General features: G+C 41.5%; 1 protein-coding gene across 11 annotated transcripts in view; it reads right to left on the bottom strand.

Moving 5' to 3' along the window:
• The window catches only part of CIT (citron rho-interacting serine/threonine kinase), a 176,387-nt gene that overhangs the window by 51,753 nt on the left and 105,658 nt on the right, over nt 1–18,976 (bottom strand). For all 11 annotated transcript variants that reach the window (XM_070475252.1, XM_070475253.1, XM_070475254.1 and 8 more), the window contains 5 exons: nt 16,810–16,905; nt 12,497–12,613; nt 11,438–11,547; nt 10,259–10,433; nt 5,821–6,018 (listed from right to left, as the gene is read on the bottom strand). In XM_070475252.1, coding sequence (XP_070331353.1) covers nt 5,821–6,018; nt 10,259–10,433; nt 11,438–11,547; nt 12,497–12,613; nt 16,810–16,905 — 696 coding nt within the window. The remainder of the gene's footprint in view (nt 1–5,820; nt 6,019–10,258; nt 10,434–11,437; nt 11,548–12,496; nt 12,614–16,809; nt 16,906–18,976) is intronic.

The following is an 18,976-nucleotide window of genomic DNA, read 5'->3' as shown; positions in this document are numbered from 1 at the left end:
CAACTAATAAAAATAAATGGGAAAAAAAAAAAAAAAGAATATTCCTGTCAACGCAAGGGACACAGGTTTGATGTCTGGTCCTGAAGGATCCCACATGCCATGAGGCACTTAAGCTCTTGCACCACAATTACTGAAGCCCATGCACCCGAGACCCCATGCTCCACAGCAAACGAAGCCACTGCACTAAGAAGCCCATGCACTACAACTAGAGAGTAGCCCTCAGCTTGCTGCAACTACAGAAAGCCCAAGGGCAGCAATGAAGACCCAGTGCAGCCAAAAATAAAATAAATAAAAACTTATTTTTAAAATGAAGGTGAAATAAAGACCTTTTCAGACATACCAAAGCTAAAGGAATTTGCCACCTGTAAACCTATACTATAATAAATGTTAAAGGAAATTTAGGCAGAAGATGACAACCAGAGTCTTAAATTTACACAAAAGAGGACTAGAAACACTAGAACAAAAACCAGCAACTGCAGACTTAACACATTTTAAATCAAGAGTTATCACTTAAAATCAACTTCTCAAATAATTATTTTCATCAACTAATTTAAAAGATTATAACCTTTCCCCAAAACTCAGCTTTTTGCCCAGCAACGATTCAAGATTTATTAACTTAATAAGGCAAGACTACTATTTATCCCAAGTAGGAACATGGCTATTTGTACTACTTGTGAATTTCATCTGTGGGTATCCTAGAGGAAGAAATACCGTCCTTAAGTTAGTAAACTCTAGAGCAGGAATGAACAACTTTTTTTCTTTTAAGAACCAGATAATAAATATTTCTGGTTTTGAAGGCCACTCAGTCTTTGTCACAACTATTCAACTCTGCTCTCATAGCACAAAGGCACCCACAGACAATATGTACACAAATAGGCATGATTGTGTGTCAATAAAACTTTATTTGCAGAAAACAGGAAGCATACTAAATTTGGCCCACTGGCTGTAGCCTGCCAACTTCCACTCTAAATGACTATTTGGTGTGATATCTCTCAAAGACAGAAACAGGAAGCTAAAGAAAGATAGAGTTAACTTCTTCAAAGCCTAAGCAGTGTTCATTAAAAAAAAGCTCTCTGGCCTAGACTGAGGAACAGAAGCCCTGTTCCTGTTCCACTTTTTGACTAATTGCAAAGCTTCCAAATAACACCACACCATTAAAAACTTGTTTAACTGCTCTACAGTAATCTGAAATTCTGATCACTAATATTTCTATTATAATTTACCATTATGAGGCCTCTGCATCGTTTTGACACATCAAATAGCAATCTTCTCTGAGGTTATAGTATAGGGAACTACCATCTTTATGACTTTTTATTATTGACTGAAATATAAACACAAAATGTAGAACCAACACTGTTCTGACTTCTAGAAGTACTGTAACAAACAGTGAACTGATCTGAGTTTAAAAATAGCAAGAAACATGTTTTATGTTTCTTTGAAATAAGTTGTAAAATGCATAAAAAAGCAAAAGGTCACACAATAGTATCTATGAAGGTAATAAAATACATAAGACAAGCTTTGAATTCTCTCAATAAAATACCCATGTATTAATTAAATATTAGGAGCTACAGGGAATAAGGACTTACACCCTTAAAAACTACTGAGGACCCCAAAGGGCTTTTGTTTATGTGAGTTATACCTATATTTACCACATTAGAAATTAAAACATATCTTTAGTATTTATTTTAAAATAAAAGTACTGACTTTGTACCATTGGTGCAAATGTTAACACAATCAAAAATGCCACAAGACAGCTTAGTATTATTATGAAAATAATCTGAACTTGAGGACCTCCATGGAGCCACAGACCCCCCAACTTGAGAACCACTGATCTAGGGGTTGGGTGGCAAGAGGCAGAATGGACAGACTGCAGCCTGGAAATCAGAGAGGTACTTACTTTGGGGAGGGCTTATATCTTCTTTAACTTTAAGGAAAGTTACAAGAGGAATGAAGAAAAGAGAATTATTATGCAGCCTTGAAGAGAGAAAATACCCGCAGAGCTGTGAAAAAGGAAACTTGGGTTTAGAGGTCTGACAGTCTTCTGGGATCCACGGTCAGAATCCTACAACACGGGTTTCCACACACCCACCCTGTTCTTTGGGAAGGCAGGTACCAAGCAAGACTGTCACCTTAAGTGACCCAAGCTCACATCTTGCCTTGCCTATCATGCCCATGGCTTACTAATTCAATTCAATGATTGACAGTTATGTAAAAGAGAAAAAGAGCATGCACTGACTAATGATTTTAAGAAATCAAAGAGGATAGTCCTGGGATGCCACCATCACACTCTGTTGGGAGGATCCCTTTCTTGAGTGTCTCTAGCTTTCAACTCTTGATTATTCAGATAAGTCATGTAACCAAATCAGTAAAAGAACGTGAGGACAGAGACATGAAGCATGTTCACTGGGCCATGCTGGTGGACACAGAGCCCATGCTGCTCCTCTGCTCTGCAGACTCATTCAGAGTAACATTCCCATCACATCATATGCCTGCATGCAATGATGTGTGCACACTCAAATTCTCTTCCACAAAGGGCTTACATGGAGTCTTACATTTCAATTCCAGGTGGAAAAATTCTCTCTTCCCCCAATAAGCAATAAAGCGTCTTAAAAGCAAGGCTTTGTGTATAAATTTGACTCTCCTGTTGGTCTGTACCTTGACTCAATCTTAGCTTTAAATGGCCAGTGAATTTCAATGCAAATACAATTGACAAGGTGGGGAAAAGGTGAAAGTGAAAGTCGCTCAGCCATGTCCAGTTTTTTGCGACCCCAGGAACTGTAGCCTGCCAGTCTCCTCTGTCCATGGAATTCTCCAGGCAAGAATACTGGAGTGGGTTGCTATGCCCTCCTCCAAGGGATCTTCCCAACCCAGGAATCAAACGGGGGTCTTCTCCATAGCAGGAAGATTCTTTACCAGCTGAGCTACCAGGGAAGTCTAGGGAAAGGGTGAGTGGGAGAAAAAAATAAAATCTAGGAAGATGGCTGCCCCCCCTGCCAAACATCATCAATAGAGAGCTTATTTTAACTGTTTTCCATCTAACTTGATTGAGGGACAGAGGCCAAAGTGGGTAACTGCTCCCCTCCCAGGTGAGAAAGTGGCCAGCTCTTAGAATTAAAGCAGTAACAGCCCATATGACTATTCCCTTTTATTGATAAAACAGCCTGCTGTGAAGCACACAAACCACCTAGAAGATCACTTTGGAAGCACCTGATTGAATTTGATTGATGCTAGAGTGGGTCTGAACTTGAACCGGAACAATGGGGGGCGGGGGGGGGGGGGGGGTGCTGCATCTGTGATCATGTTCTCTCTCAGAAAATATATACTTCAGGACAAATTCAACAAAGTCATTCAGGCAACAGCCACCTGTGGTCCGTAACCAGGTTTATGGGACATAATCAAGAGGAGGGGAGAGAAAAAACCCATAGCCTTCAAACTGAACTGAAGCAAACCGATTGGGGGTTTGGATTCCTGCACGATGCATTTACAAATAGCCACTGGACCAAAGGCACTTTCCTGCCATCACTGTGAACAAGCCCAATTTTCCAAGGGATCTTCATCTGTGAGAACTGTACAGCCCCAGTTTGCAGACTTAGGAAAGTTCTTTTTTTTTTTTTTTTAAGAAGATGCTCTCAGGCGGTGATCTCATCTGACTAAATTAAGTCGTGACTTGCTGCTGTGCAGGCGTCCTGCAGCCATTAGCCACAGCGCTTTCCAACTGGCAGCAAGGCAGGACTGAAAGACTAATCTCCCCACAGATAAACAATAGCAATGCAAACATACCCTCCTGCTTCCAAACAGGAGGGTAAGACGCACAGCCACCGGATCCTTCCCAGTTCCAACAGAGTAGAGAGATAAACGTGTCCTTCTCCTCTGCTCCTGACTAATAGGATTTGAGAGACTACAGGCCAGTCCCCTGGGGAGAAAAAGCTAAAGACACAGCACTAAGCACACAGTGGGGGCTCATCAAGTATGGATTAAATGACTGATGTCTCTCCTCCTTTCAGAGCTAGGGTGGTTCATGGTTGGGGCAGGGACGGCATATTAATATACAAAGCATTAAATATAATAGTGGCTAGATTTTAGGTGTCTTGTTTAGCAGCTAAGAAATACTTTCTGGCTGTCTCTCTTTGCATTCACCCCACTCCAGAAAGCATATAAGCCTTCTTGCCATATATATTCATTTCATTCTTACCTCTTTTTTTTTTTTTCTGTGATTTCCTTTCTCTCAGACTTTTCTTATTCTATCCTGTTATAGTTTTATATCTTTCCAAACTGTTTCCAATACATTTTTGAAACAAGGCAAGAGTATAAACAGATACTGTAACTAATTTCTTTAAAAAAAAAAAGTATTGGCGGCATGTGGCATCATTTAATGAGTTTTTTCATAGAGAGAACAAGAGAAACTATAAGGTTGCAACCAATATCTGAACTTGGCTGAAGTCCTGGAAAAGCTAGGATGCTCAAAAAACTTCTACAAAGGAGTTACTCTGCATTCCCAGAATCCTGGAAACCCCTGTATCCTGGACCAGTCCATAAGGACCCTGGCACTCTCAGATCATGTTCCCAATTTGGTCCCCAAACCCAACAGTGGGAGATAATGTCTAAGAAGAAAATCACTTTAAAAGAAAAAATATATATATAGGTATATATATATTATTTACACACATACACATACATTCTTTTAAATAGGGTAAATCATAAGCAACAAAAGTCCATGATCATCTGCAGAAGTAATCCTACTCTGAAAGATGCTTTAGAGATGCTCACTGACAGATATGGGGACAGCATCCAAAAATGAATCAGAATGGATAAGATACTCACTTAGGTATTGAAAAAGGCACTGAACCCAATCAGCTGCATTGTGCCTGGCCCACCGAAGAGGGTATCCTGACCAGCAGGCATTAAGTGTGCCCATCCGCTTGGCAAGAACAGTATGTTACCATTAGAAATGTATGCACTTGATTGATACCAGCCATTAAACTCATTCAGCTCTCTATGCCCAGATCCACCAAGCAGCCTTCCAAGAGAAATGGGATTTATGACTAGGTTTCACTGAAGGGGAAAAGGGTGAACATTAGCCACCCAGAGTAGGTCAACTAGATGGATATATTTCCTCTGCAAAGCTTGGAAGTTGGCATTTCATATGTAAAATTCTGATCAGTCTTGTTAGCCTAGGTCAGACTCTATGAGAAGGATCAATTGTGGAAAATGGCCAAAGGTCACATTTTGAGACCTGCAGAAAGAACTAAGGTCTAGATCCACAGACTACCCACCACCAAAGATCTATCTCCTGAGAACCCTCTTCATGTGAGCAAACCAGTCTCTCAGAAAGAGCAGAGAAGCCAGGTCCCTTTTACAGAAACAATTTCTCCTTCGTTAGAATCATTTCCATCCAGAATCTACCAAATGCATAATAAGATTCAAAACAGAATCTAAAGGGCGAGGGAGGAAAAAAAGGAATACAAATGAGATTAATCAAAACAAAAATAGAAATATGGTAGAAAGACTACTATAATATATAAGCCTTTTTTTTTTTTAATGACTATTGAAAACTAAATAGAAGACCCAGGTAAACAGACTTTGGTTAAACAGAAATTTAAGATATAGTGATGATGATTTTATAAAGAAGGAAATACAAAAATAAAGGTGGCAACTTTTAAGATCCTTAGGAAAGCTCAGTTGATCTAGTATACCAGTGCCAAAAAAGAAGCAACCTACGTAAGTCAACTTTCTGCCTATTGAGCATTTCTCTGGCTTGTTTTTTCCTCTCTTGGCACTTTTAAAAGTGAGCAACTACCCTCAGCTCCACACACATCCTACCGTAAGCGCCTGGATCTCTTCCTCTGCTTCTGCGGTCGTCTCTTCCAGCTCCGTCTTGGCCTGGCGGAGCTGGCTCTCCAGGGCCGCCCGTGCAGCCTGCAGGGCTGCCAGCTGGGATTCACGCTCCTGCAGGGAGAGCTGCAGCTCTGTGAGCTGGCGCTTGAGCTCCAGTTTCTGCTCTTCATGCTCTAGGCTGACCTGAGACACACAGAGAGAGACTTGTTGAACTTAACTGAAGAGAAAGCCAAGACACAACCTGCATCTTAAATCTGATCATGGAATCAAATTCTCAGCAGTCAACTGAGAAGGAAAAAAAAAATGGAATAAAACAGCTCTGATTTTGATGAGTCTCAAAAATCAACAGGAGAACACGTAAGAGTATGTATAACATATATACAGAGCATCCCTTCCTTTCCTTTATTACAGGGCTTGAGAAAGCTTCTAAAAAAATCCATACAGCAAGAATCTCCTATGAAAATTATGATTATCATTAGAAAAATATTTAAAAGTGAACATAAACCAACAGAACTGGACATGGAACAATTGGTTCAAAATTGGGAAAGGAGTACAATAAGGCTATATATTGTCACCCTGCTTATTTAACTTACATGCAGAATACATCATGCGAAATACCATGCTGGATGATTCACAAGCTGGAATCAAGATTGCCAGGAGAAATATAAACAACCTCAGATACGCAGATAATACCACTCTTAAGGCAGAAAGTGAAGAGGAACTAAAGAGCTTCTTGATGAAGGTGAAAGAGGAGAGTGAAAAAACTGGTTTGAAGCTCAACATTAGAAAATTAAGATCATGGAATATAGTCCCATCACTTCATGGCAAATAGAAGGGGAAAAAGTGGAAACCGTGACAGATATTCTTTTTTGGGGCCCCAAAATCACTGTGGACGATGACTGCAGCCAATGAAATTAAAAGACACTTCCTCCTTGAAAGGAAAACTATGACAAACATAGACAGCATGTTAAAAAGCAAAGACATCACTTTGCTGACAAAAGTCTGTATAGTCAAAGCTATGGTTTTTCCAGTAGTCATATATGGATGTGAGAGTTGGACCATAAAGAAGGCTGAGCACCGAAAAATTAATGCCTTCAAGTTATGGTGCTGGAGAAGATTTTTGAGAGTTCCTTGGACTGCAAGGAGATCAATTCCAGTCAACCCTAAAGAAAATCAACCTGGAATATTCACTGAAAGGACTGATGTTGAAGCTGAAGCTCCAATACTTTGGCCAACTAATGAGAAGAGCCGACTCACTGGAAAAGACCCTGATGTTGGGAAAGACTGAAGGCAAAAGGAGAAGAGAACGACAGAGGAAGAGATGGTCAGATAGCATTACCAATTCAATGGACATGATTTTGAGCAAACTCCAGGAGACAGTGAGGGACAGAGGAGCCTGGCGTGCTGCAGTTAATGGGGTTGCAAAGAGTCAGACACAACTTAGTGACCGAACAACAACAAAAAACATAAATAACATCTTGACAGTAACAAGGACATCTTTACAATGGGATTACAAGTGGAACAACAGACTGCATTCTACTTATTTTAAATATTCTTGTTCTTATTTGTTCTCATCAGGTAACCTAAATTAAGGTCACACTGTGAACAAATCATTCCTCCCTTCGTCTACCCATCTATCTACTCAAACTTTCATCTATTCAAGAAATACTTACTTGGCAAATTCTATATATAAAGAAATAGAGAGATGAAGCAGTCTCTGCCTTCAAGTTGGGGAGAAAACTAAAAACCAACCAATGCCATACATTGTGATCAAGTGCAATGGTCCAGACATGCAGAAAAGCGGGAACACAGCAGAGGGGAAGAGAAAGTAATTGTGGATCTGTGTACTGAAGAATCCCATGAGCCAAACAAGCAGACAAGAGGGGAAAGAAAACTCCAAGCAGAGGAAGCAAGACATCAAAGGCATGGAGATGTGGAAGACCCTGGCACATCTGCTGACATAACCAATGTGATAAGCTGTTCTAAGGACCAGACCCTGTGCTGGACATGGGGTCACCAAGCAAATAAGAGATGCCTGCTGCTGTTTGAGAGTTCGCTGTTTAATGAAGACAGCCAAGGGGTACACAGGGAATAAGCTAATCATGAAAGGCCATGGAGACCCAAAGGAGACATTCCATCTAGGTCCAAGGGATTGGAGAAGGCTCCTTGGGAAAGGTTAACACCCAAGTCTCAGAGGTCATAGGCATGAAGAGGAGAAAGACAAGAGATGTAGCCTAGAGAACCAACAGGATTTTGATGATACAGTCACCATAGGGAACAGTATGGCAGTTCCTTAAAAAACTAAAAACAGAGCTACCATATGACCCCACATCCCACTCCTCAGCATATATCCAGAGAAAACCATAATTTGAAAAGATACATGCAACCCACTGCAGCACTGTTTACAACAGCCAGGATGTGGAAGCAATCTCAATGTCCATTGACAGAGAAATGGACAGAGAAGATGTGGTACATATAACATATTGGAATACTAGTCACCCCTAAAAAGGAATGAAATAATGCATCTGCAGCAACATGGAGGGACTTAAGACTGTCATACTGAGTGGAGTCAGACAGAGAAAGACAAATATCATATGATATCACTTACATGTGGAATCTAAAAAAAACAAAAAGAAAAGGTACAAGTGAACTTATTTACAGAACTGAAAGAGACTCACAGATGTAGAAAACAGACGTATGGTTAACGGCGGGGGGGGGGGGGGGGGGGGTAAATGGTGAGACTGGGGTTGACACACACACACAGCTACATATAAAACAGGTAACTCACAGGGGCCTACTGCACAGCACAGGGAGCCCTATGCAGCACTCAGTAATGACGCAGATGGGAAAAGAGCACGAAAGAGCTGATATATGTATAACTCACTCACTCTGCTGTACAGCAAAACTAATACAACACTGTGAGGCAACTATAAAAATCATCCCATAAAAATATTAAAAATAAATAAATAAATAAAGCTAAACTCCAGACTCCCCTAGAGTACATACAGCCCTGAACCTCTCTGGAAGTGTCCTAAATTTCGCACACCACCCCTTGCGGGGCTAGCTATACAGATTCAAGAATAAAGCAACACGTCCGTCCTCCCTGGGTTAGATTAATGCCCAGTGGAACAACAGCTGCAGGGCAGACACAGAAGAGAGACATTTGTGGGAAGAGAAAGCAAAAGACAGTTAGCCAATGTTCCCACGACCAGAGAAATGTGAGTTATTTACACTCACACCGCTAAGGCTGACGCTACAGGGAAGTGTGGTTAAACTTACTGAAGAGTAAAAATATAGCCTGGATAAGAAAAGTAAAACCACTGCCTAAGGCTTCTGGACAACCAAGAACAATGGTCCTCAAACTCCAGAAGCATAAGCATCACCCAGGGTGCTAGTTAAAAATGCAAATCCCTGCTCCTCACCCCCTCACCCCTCAACTCAATTCAATTAAAAAACTTGAGGGAGGAGGCTACCCAGGAATCTGCATTTCAAAACAATGGCCACTGTGGTCTTAATAGAGAGGGGTCAACACCTTGCCAACCCCAGTCCTTCAGAGAAGTGGCCTCACTTAATACTCCAGTACAAATAAAGAAGACATTCTTAAATGTCAGAATTCCCTCAAGGTTTAGTCCTTAACTAAAGATGGTCTGCTTAACAGTCTTTGCCATAACAGAGATCATACACTCTTGGAAGAATTCCATCACAAATATCTGAGTCCCTCGTCACCACGCCTAATTGGGATGTCCCACTTAGAACGACCTCCCTCCTAAGTTTCGGTTCTGCCTCTGCCACTGTCTACTAAGCCAACCTGTTGGGCTGACAGCCCCAGAGATCAGGGGTGGGTCTATCTTGTCACCACTGTCCACCAGGCTACTAACTGGCAAACAGCAGGCATTTAATAAATATACAGTTGGTGATGCCAAGTCACAGCTTAGATCAACCTCAAAATATTCACAACTAAATGTGTGGGATTTCCCTTCCCAAACCTGGCTATCCTTCCCAGCTACTTTATTCCTCTGAAAAGAATCACCTTCCATCAAACAAACCTAAAGTTCAGATTTCTCATTTAGTCTCCCACTGCCATGAAACCTGTGTCACTAAGCCGTACTATGGGCTAAACTCCAAATGAGGACATGGGCACGTGATCCTCCATGACCCGGGACAGAGGAATCGCTCTGCCCCCATTTGAAGGTGCATCAATTTACGTCATCCTTGTGTAACCTGATAAAGGAGCAGCCCGGAGGTTGTCAAACTCCTAAGAAGCGGAGGTGGAATTCTAACCCAGACCCCTGTGGTCCCGACTGCACTCTTCACCACCACCCATGATGGCGTTCATGTATGTATTGATTTGAGCTTGACACCCAGCTGCCTGGGGTCTCTGGTGCTCCAACAAATGCCCTTGGGAGGTCACCTTCACTCTTACCTCCCTCAGCCTGGTCTCCAGCTCCAGCAGACGGTTCTTGTCACTGTGGTCTTGGTGGCTTATCTTTTCCAGCTGCTCCTCCAGCTTCCGGTTCTGGGCCTCCAATTTCCCAGCTTGCGTCTCCAGGTAAAACTTCTGTTGCCTGAGTTCTGAAATCATCTCTTCCTGGGCCTTCCTGGTGGGGGTGGCAGGAGGAGCCAAGCAAAATCACAGTCTCGTTAGAGGTGAGCATGTCCCCCCTTGGAAGGACAGGCAGAAACAGAGAGAGAGGTATGTCTCAGTTAAGTGGACCACACTTGTTCCCAGGTTAGTGCTGTTCAGACCTGGCCTTGTATGCATGACTCCAGCAGGGGGACCTGGGGCCCACCTAGTCCCCACTGCTCAGAGTCCCTTGTTGATGAGATTAAGTATGGTCAAGGGATATTATCATTTCACTCTTTTGGTAGAACTTTTATTTTTCTAGTCTGTACAGGACAGCAGGAAGGGCCTCCTGAGTAAAAGAGCACCCTAATGACTCACTGACAGGGACCCGAAGGAAAAGGGGGTCATAAGGAAAAAGAACAATACTCCTTCCACTTCTCTGTTAACCACAGGCTGCTCAGAAGCTAGAATGACTCAAAGATCAGACAGCGGCCTGCCAAGCAGGTTTAAACTAAGATGGGAATGTTTAAGACCTCTAAAGGGACATATCCAAGCAGGGGGACATCCTGGAGACTGTAATTCTTTGGGGGAAAAGATTAAGATCAAAGTGCTCCTGGATCACAGAAGAGTACCTGCTGAATCCCCCAGAACTCACCTCCCAGGGCCCAGCTTCACAAGAGAAACTAGACGGCCCAGTCGGGCACACTGGAGATCACCTCCAGCTGATGACAGGACTCGAGTCTGGGGAATGAGGATGGCAGCTCTCCAGAAGCCAGCTATAGATAGCCTCGTTAGAGAGAGCAAAACACTCTGCGATGGGATGGGAATCTGAAGCATTTGAGAAAACCCAGCTCAAAAGAAAGGACAGGGCAGAGCAAGACCACTTCAGAGGGGGCAAAACTTCCTAAGTATACAGAGGTTGGGCCCCAGAATAGGAGTCATTAAATCCACTTCGGCTTCACCACACAGAAGAGCGGAGTTTGTACCCCAGGAGGGAGGACCAGAGTGGAATCAGGCACACAGAATCAGAACACTTACATGTTCCTCTGGGTAAAAAGACTGCTATTGGCCGCAAGTTTATTGGCTTCCGACAATTCCACTATCCTCTGTTCCAGGGATCTGATCTTGGAATCCATGGCATTGATCATCTGAAACACACGGTATCTTTTGGAACCTTGCACACAGACGGTGCCAATGCAGGGAGAATGACACAGGCCACATGGGCCAGGGAGGAGGACCATCTGAAAGGCAGGACCGGCAGACCAGAGAGGCAACTAGCCTATACCCTAAGAGGCAGAGAGCTCACAGCCCCAGCGACGGCACTCATTCACTTTATCAACAGAGGCTGCACATCCCCCCAGTAGCTGAGGGACCTGCAGGAAACACCCGCAGGAGGACCTGTTGAGGAACCTGGCATTCCCTGCGTCAACAGGCCTCGTTTAAATCCCTGTGTCGTCCACATGTGACCTGAGCCTGCAGGAGCCTCTAAACCTTGCATCTGCGAGTTCCTGTTCTTATCACCCATGGGCTTGTCGTTCTCTGAATGATTCCTTCTCACCCAGCCCTTACTGTCCTAGATTCTCTACATCAAAGCTTCCCCAACTTAGTGAATCATAAGAATTGGCCAGGACGGGGCTTGCTGGTTAAAAATATCACTTCCCAGGACCCTCCTTTAGAGATTCTGATGTGAAAAATCTCAGTAGGGTCTGAGATAATAAGTAGATTAACAAGCACAACAGGGGAGTCTTTTAAGGTGCAGGTTTCTGAAAACATCTGCCTGCAGGGATTAGAAAGGAAATAAGATGCCTGGCGGAGGCCAAGGGCCACCAGGCTTATTATCGGGGGGATGTTTTAAAAGTCACGGTTCTAGTTGATGCAGGTCAGCGTGAGTTCTTAAAGAAGGGTGTGAAAGGCAAAACTGGCCACAAGCCACCCCCGCCACGTTTTACCAGAGGAAGGGCTTGCAGACAGAGCTTTCTGTTAGTGACAGACTCCAAGAGATAAAACAGACCAAATGGACTTGTCTCCAGCCCATGATTTCTGGCATGGTTCACAAACCCTCCCATGAAAACCGGCTTTGCGATTCCGTCTACCTACCGCCTTCTGCTCGCTGAGAATTTTGCCTTTCTCATGGGCCTCCTCTTCGTGTCTTTGCATCAGGTTCTCCAGTGTCTCCTTGTCGGCTAGGTCTTTCTTTATTTGATTATCCAACACCTGAGGGGAAACAAAAGGAGAAGTTAGTGTCCTGAGCCCAGCGGACTAACAAGAGGTACCGAAGAAAAGCAGGAAAGGAGAGAAAAGCACTGGAGAAGCCACGCTTCCCCAACCCCAGGGCAGAGATCTATCAGCTGGGATGAGGTTAAGAAGTCAAGCGTGATCATCAAATGGCAAGTAACTGGAGGACCTGAACTAAGAATTTATTTTAAAATTAGCAGCCAAAAAGACCAGAGAGGGATAGTCAAAGTGCAGGTGGACACCAGAATGAGGGCGGTGCGGGGCGGTGGGGGGGGAATCTCTCTAGAGATCTTATGATTTGCAGCTAGTACCTAGGGGCAATTTTATAGTAGTCCATGTGCCAGCAGTTTTCAGAATGACACCTGTTCTTAATTTGTACAGAAATAATCTTGTTATCTTCAGACTGGGAGTGGAGGGATAGAAGGCTGAGGAAACCTATGTGACCAAGGAAAGCTGACATTCAGAAACAACCAGGGACAAGAGGATTCTGCCTACTGATAAAGTAGGTGGGGAGTCAATAGATTGAAGAGACAGCATAAAGTGGGGGCAAAAAAACTCTTTCCTCCGATCTTTCCTCTGATCCACCTGGGCGTAAAAAAAAAAAAGAAGTCACTGGAAAGAGAAACCTTTCCCAGGGGAAGAGAAATCATGTGTTCTCAGTGCTGAAAATGCCACTGTAAGCACCTAGTGTTCCCAAGAGGAAAAAATAAAACAGTAATGGTGTCACCATCTACCAGCTTGATCTAATGTTCTGCGAGGGACACAGAGAGCACCAGCAGTTGCCAAAACAACCCAGCGAAAATGAGAGGAAGAAAGGAAGGCGACATCATGACTTGCCAAGCCTTTGACCCTGTGTTTCTCATCACTGAGCTTCTCTGAATGACACCACATCTGATACTGGGAAGAAAGCCCAAAGAATTGGGGTCACAGATGGGAGCTGAAATCAGCCTTTCCCACACTGTCTATTGTGAAGGGCCCTTCACAGCTCATGGGGACATCGTCCCCTAAAAAGAGCCAGTGAGCAGGGAGGGGGTCTGCGTGATAAAGAAAGAAAAGGACAATTTCAAAGAGGGTTTTAAACGAGAACTGACTAATGAAAAAAACAGTGAAAGTTGGCAGAAAAGAATAAGAGGTGGAGGACGGGGTCATGGGAGGTGGGATGAACCTCAAGAGGATAAGCAGCCCATTCTCTTGGATGTCAGAATGCGATTCTAAAATTACAAATAAGTAAAGAACCAAATCTGGGGTATGATCACAATTATTACCAAAATGGCCTTACAGGGGATAAAACAGGGCCACAAAGCAGAGCTGACTAAAAAGAAATGGTTTCATAAAGCCAGGAGGGAAGAAAGAAGAAAACAAATCTCTACCTAACATTCTCTAGGATCTATAAAGCCAAGTTCTTGCCACCTAGAAGGTAGCAGAGAACACATAATGCCTACACAAGGAGACTTTTGCTTATGAGGTGAAAAGCAATGAAGCCCATTTTCAGAATGACTCTGTTCAAAATAAGACCTCCCCAAGGACTTCCCTGGTGGTCCAGTGGTTAAGACTCCATGCTCCCAATGCAGGGTGCCCAGATTTGATCTCTGGTCAGGGAACTAGATCCCACATGCTGCAACTAAGAGTTTGCATGCCTCAACTTAAAAGATCCCGCACGCCACAACCAAGACCCTGTGCAGTCAAATAAATAAATAAAAATAAATATTAAATAAATAAGACCTCCATGTTGGCAGCAATGAATACCAACACAAAGAAGTATGAGCCAGAAGGGACAAGCCTTTATCAAGATGGCACACATCCTGGTTTTGATTGGGTTAAACTGGCAGGAGGATGAACAAGATGATGCACAAGAGGGAAGCAAGGAATTTGTTTGAAATCAGAGATTCCACTGTAGACATTTATATCAATTTAAGATAAAACATGCCTTTCTGACAGAAAAGTCAATATACTCACCCAAATTATAGAATGAAATTTACAAAGGTTATTTTCATCATGCAAAGGTGCCAGTGGACAATTGTAAACATTCTCATAATTTTCTGAAAGGTAGTTTATTTCAAAGATAAAAGTCTAGAAGCCAGTAAGAACTAAAACCAAAAATTGGCAGATAAAGTGGAAAATGTATGAAAGCAGGCACTCACACTAAAACTAAGGTCCATTCTAGGTTCTTTCCTTGTATTTCTTTCAATGAAAAATAACCAAAAGTAACCCCAGGGGTGAAAGAGAGGATGCCAGAAGAGTGATGGTGAGGATGCTATGTGAGTATGTATACTTGTTGTTCCCCAAAACGGGAACAGCTAACTCTTTGAGGATACCAACCAAACCAGTAATACAATCATCACAAAAATTAAGACTCCTTCAATGTCTGACTTGGAAGGGAAAATAACAGTATTTGAGATGTAATGACCAATCAATGTCTGATTCTCAAGAACATAAGACATAATTAAAGGCTTGGTCCAAAATCACAATGAAAATATGGTGTGATTTTAAAAGGAAATAGGTTGGTGGTCACTTCTGATCACCGAACTTACTACTAAAAATTGAAATAATAATGTCAATAAGTGAAATAATTTAATTCACTATTTGATATCATGGGCTGGATTACTTAAACCAGCTCTTCTACAATAAATGATTTAAATGCTAGTAGAAATGTAAATGCTAGCAGAAATTACAGACTAAAATCTAAGTGAAAGCAGAAACCCAGAGAGGTAAGAAGCACAGAAAGCTGTTTTGAACTTGAGGCATTTGCTGAAACAAACTTGAGCTTCATTTTTAATTGCCCCAAAGGGTAAGGAAATAGAGAAGTCAAAGCCCAGGGATGTCCCCAAAGTGGGCACACATTTTCATTTAAGGTCTCAAAGAATCCCCATTACTAATTTTCCAAGGAAAACGAGCAGCTAACCAGGCACACAAAAAGACAGACACCACAAAAAAGAACCAGGACAAACAGCAGCAGAAACAGACCTTCAGATCCTTCGGATACTGGAATCATCAGCTGTAGATGGAAAAAGAACTATGCTAATGAGTTTAAAGAAGCAGAAGATAAGCTTCAAATGAATGCAGGGAATTTCTTGTCTTAAACAATCTAGTAAACTTGGGAAAGAACCAAACAGACTGACAAGAAACCAATAAACACACTAACTGAAATTTAAAACTCAATGGATGGGTTTAGCAGCAGATTAGACAGGGAAGGATGAGTACACTGGAAAATCAATTAGAGCTTAACCAGAATGCAGCACCAAAAGACAAGGGATAACCTAACACACTCCCAATCAAATCCCCATAAGGGAAGGAAAGAGAAGAGGAAGAGGCAATATTTGAGACATAATGACCAATAATTTTCCGGAATTTTTTTTTAATATAATCCAAAGTCAAGTATATCTCAAGAAGGATAAACAAATAACTCCACATCTGTCTAGATGTAAAGTTTTATCACAGTAAAACTTCAGAAAATTAAAGACAAAACAAAGTTTTAAAAGAAAAAAGAAAGACTGCTTTCAAAGAAAGCAACAGTTAGACTGACAGTTGACTGTCAACTGCAATAATAAAAGCCAAACACATCAATGAAATGATATTTTCAAAAAGTATCATAAGAAATAACTGCCAACCTAGAAATCTATGCCCTGTCAAAACATCTTTCAAGAACTAGGAAGAAACAGAGACATTTTCAGACACACAAAACATAGAGGCTGGCACCAGCATTATCTCCACTAAAGAAAGTCCTCAAGGATACACTTTATATAAAAGACAAAGATCTAGGTCTAAGATGCAAGAAGGAAATTAAAAGCCAAGAAATGATGAATCTGTCTAAATCTAAATTATCATGGACTGAGTAACAGTGGGTCAAAAAATATTTTAAAAATTTATTATTTTTATATTTTTAAGATTTATATTTTAAAGATATTATTTTAAAATATTTTAAATATTTTAATATATTAAAGATATCTTTAAATACTTAAAGATACACAATGACCAAATTTTTTGAAATAAACTATTTTTGAACTTCTGATATCCAACCCCCTCCACGGATAAAACCCCCCATCATGGCCTGAGGACAGCATTTACCCCAGACAGTCCTTTGTTCTAGCAAGAAGTGGCCCAAAGCACCTGGGAAGAGAGAGGAGCTATGTGGTGCTGTAGGAGGAAGGGGAGAGAAAACCAGAAAGTGTCCTTACTTTAATTTTTTCTTCATAGTGCTGTTCTTTCTGTTTCAGGTGCACCTCCAGATGCTGGGCTGAGACCTGGGCTTCCCTGTGCTTCTCCTCCAGCTCCTAGACAAAAAAGAGGAGATGGTCAGGTGTGTGAAGCAAGGACAGAGACAAGGCATGTCAGACATTCAGGGGAAACACGGCTTTGGCACAGGCACCAGAGACAACAGGCATGTGTTTCCTCACAACTAGCCCCTAAGGCTCTTGAGAAGGAAACCACCACTGAGCCTTGGCCCTGGGATTTCCAAATCCAAGTATTCACATATACACACACAGCTGGTGGGCTGGGATCAGAAATCAATCAGTGTGACAGGTCAAAGGCAGCTCTTCATCTCTGCTTAGAGAAATGAGAGTAACAAGACAACACAATTTCAAAATTCCATACAGTGCAAAGCCCCTGACCACTACCTTGAGCCTCAGGTAATTTTTGCTCCAATGACAGCTTTAAATAAGATTGCACAGGAACCCTAGCTAAGAAGGAAAACTAATATGACAATTCAAACACTTTGAGTTTTGAATGATAATTTTAACTGACTGATAATATGGAGAATGTGACTATTTAGAGATGTTCATATGATATCATGTGTTGATGATGTAACACTAATGGGAAGAAGGCAGAACATAAAATTGACTAAAAATGACATAAATATGTGTACACATATATGGAAGATAGGAAGAGAATTTGGAGTAATATAAATAGCTCAAATGTAAAGTCCTCTTTATTCTCTTATTAAGATTTCTGCTTTTAAACAAAATTCATTTGGAAATTATACCAATTCATTTGCAACATCTTATAAACTGATCATATAAAAGGCAGAATTCAACTTACTGAAATAGTCTCTAAATGAAACTATCTGCATCTACATTAATTCTTATGAATATGGACCCATTAGTTAATTACTAATATCAAAAGTCATTACTCCAAGTTCTCATCTCTTCACACTACCTTGAAGATTTGCTTTGAAATGGAAATAATTATGAGAATTTGAAGAATGAAGAAATTATACAGGATATGGCCATAAAATGGAGGAAAAAACACTTTCAGATTCACACACACATGAAATGGTACTGATTAAGCTTTTGAAATTCTGAAGTCTGCAAGCACTGACTTTGACTTGGGGGCCAGTAAAGTATTCAATGTTAAAACCAGGTGCACAAGATCTATTGCAATCTAACAGATGTCATCTTGCAAAGTTGAATGTAAATAGGATGTTAAGTAATAAAAACATACTTTAAGGGCTTTAGGTATATTAAAGGATCCCCAGAAATGAGGTCTTTTTATTAAGGCAAAAGACTCTGCTATAATGAGAACCCCAATTATCTGTTTTGAAAGTTCTTATCAGAATAGCAAATACTTTAATGCAAATGACATTTGAGATGACTTTCCAAGCATCATCATTCTGTAACAGTATTAAGGACCCCTCTTTGCTCCTGTTCCAGATACTTTATTTACAGCCTAAGCACCAGGTTCTTGAACAAAAGATACTTTCTGATAAATGAAGTCACGACCACAAAGGTACTAGGGTAGGTTATAAGACACACTTGGAAAAAGAAATCTGCTACTTTTCCTTTACATTAGAAATCACTTGATAATTGTCTCAGTTTCAGTCCTCCTAAAATGGCACAGGAATGAAAATCAAACTGAAAACAGGCTGAAAACTCAGACATCTGAGATTCACAACATTGAGACCAAATTTCTGATCCATGTATGAATGGGACTTTGCAACATATAATCCAGGAATGCAGAACTCTACACTCCGACGTTTTAATTGCAAATGAACCTTTGGAAAAGCAGACATTCTAAAATCTGACTTCTTGGCATTTAGGCATTTTTTGTTGTTGTTGTCATTTTTTAAAACGTTATCTTTTCTACATGTGTTGGATCAGACTCTTCTGTCCTGTTATGCAAACACTGCTGTTCGCTGCTCTGTTTCCAGCTCCCAGAATAGTGCCTGGCACATAGTAGAAGCTCATTAAATATTTGTTGAATGAATGAATGAACACATCACCATTAAACAGAGAAACACTTTGCAACCACAAGAGACTTAACCACGTCGTTCGCACCAAGCAAGAGGTGGCAGTGGTGGAATCTCGGTGGGAATTCACTTGACTCACGGTAAAATTCACACACTGG

The sequence above is a fragment of the Odocoileus virginianus genome, chromosome 12 (genome assembly GCF_023699985.2).
Source record: "Odocoileus virginianus isolate 20LAN1187 ecotype Illinois chromosome 12, Ovbor_1.2, whole genome shotgun sequence".
Lineage (NCBI taxonomy): Eukaryota > Metazoa > Chordata > Mammalia > Artiodactyla > Cervidae > Odocoileus > Odocoileus virginianus.
The sequence above is the reverse complement of the archived record's forward strand: the minus strand, read 5'-3'. Positions and strand labels throughout refer to the sequence as shown.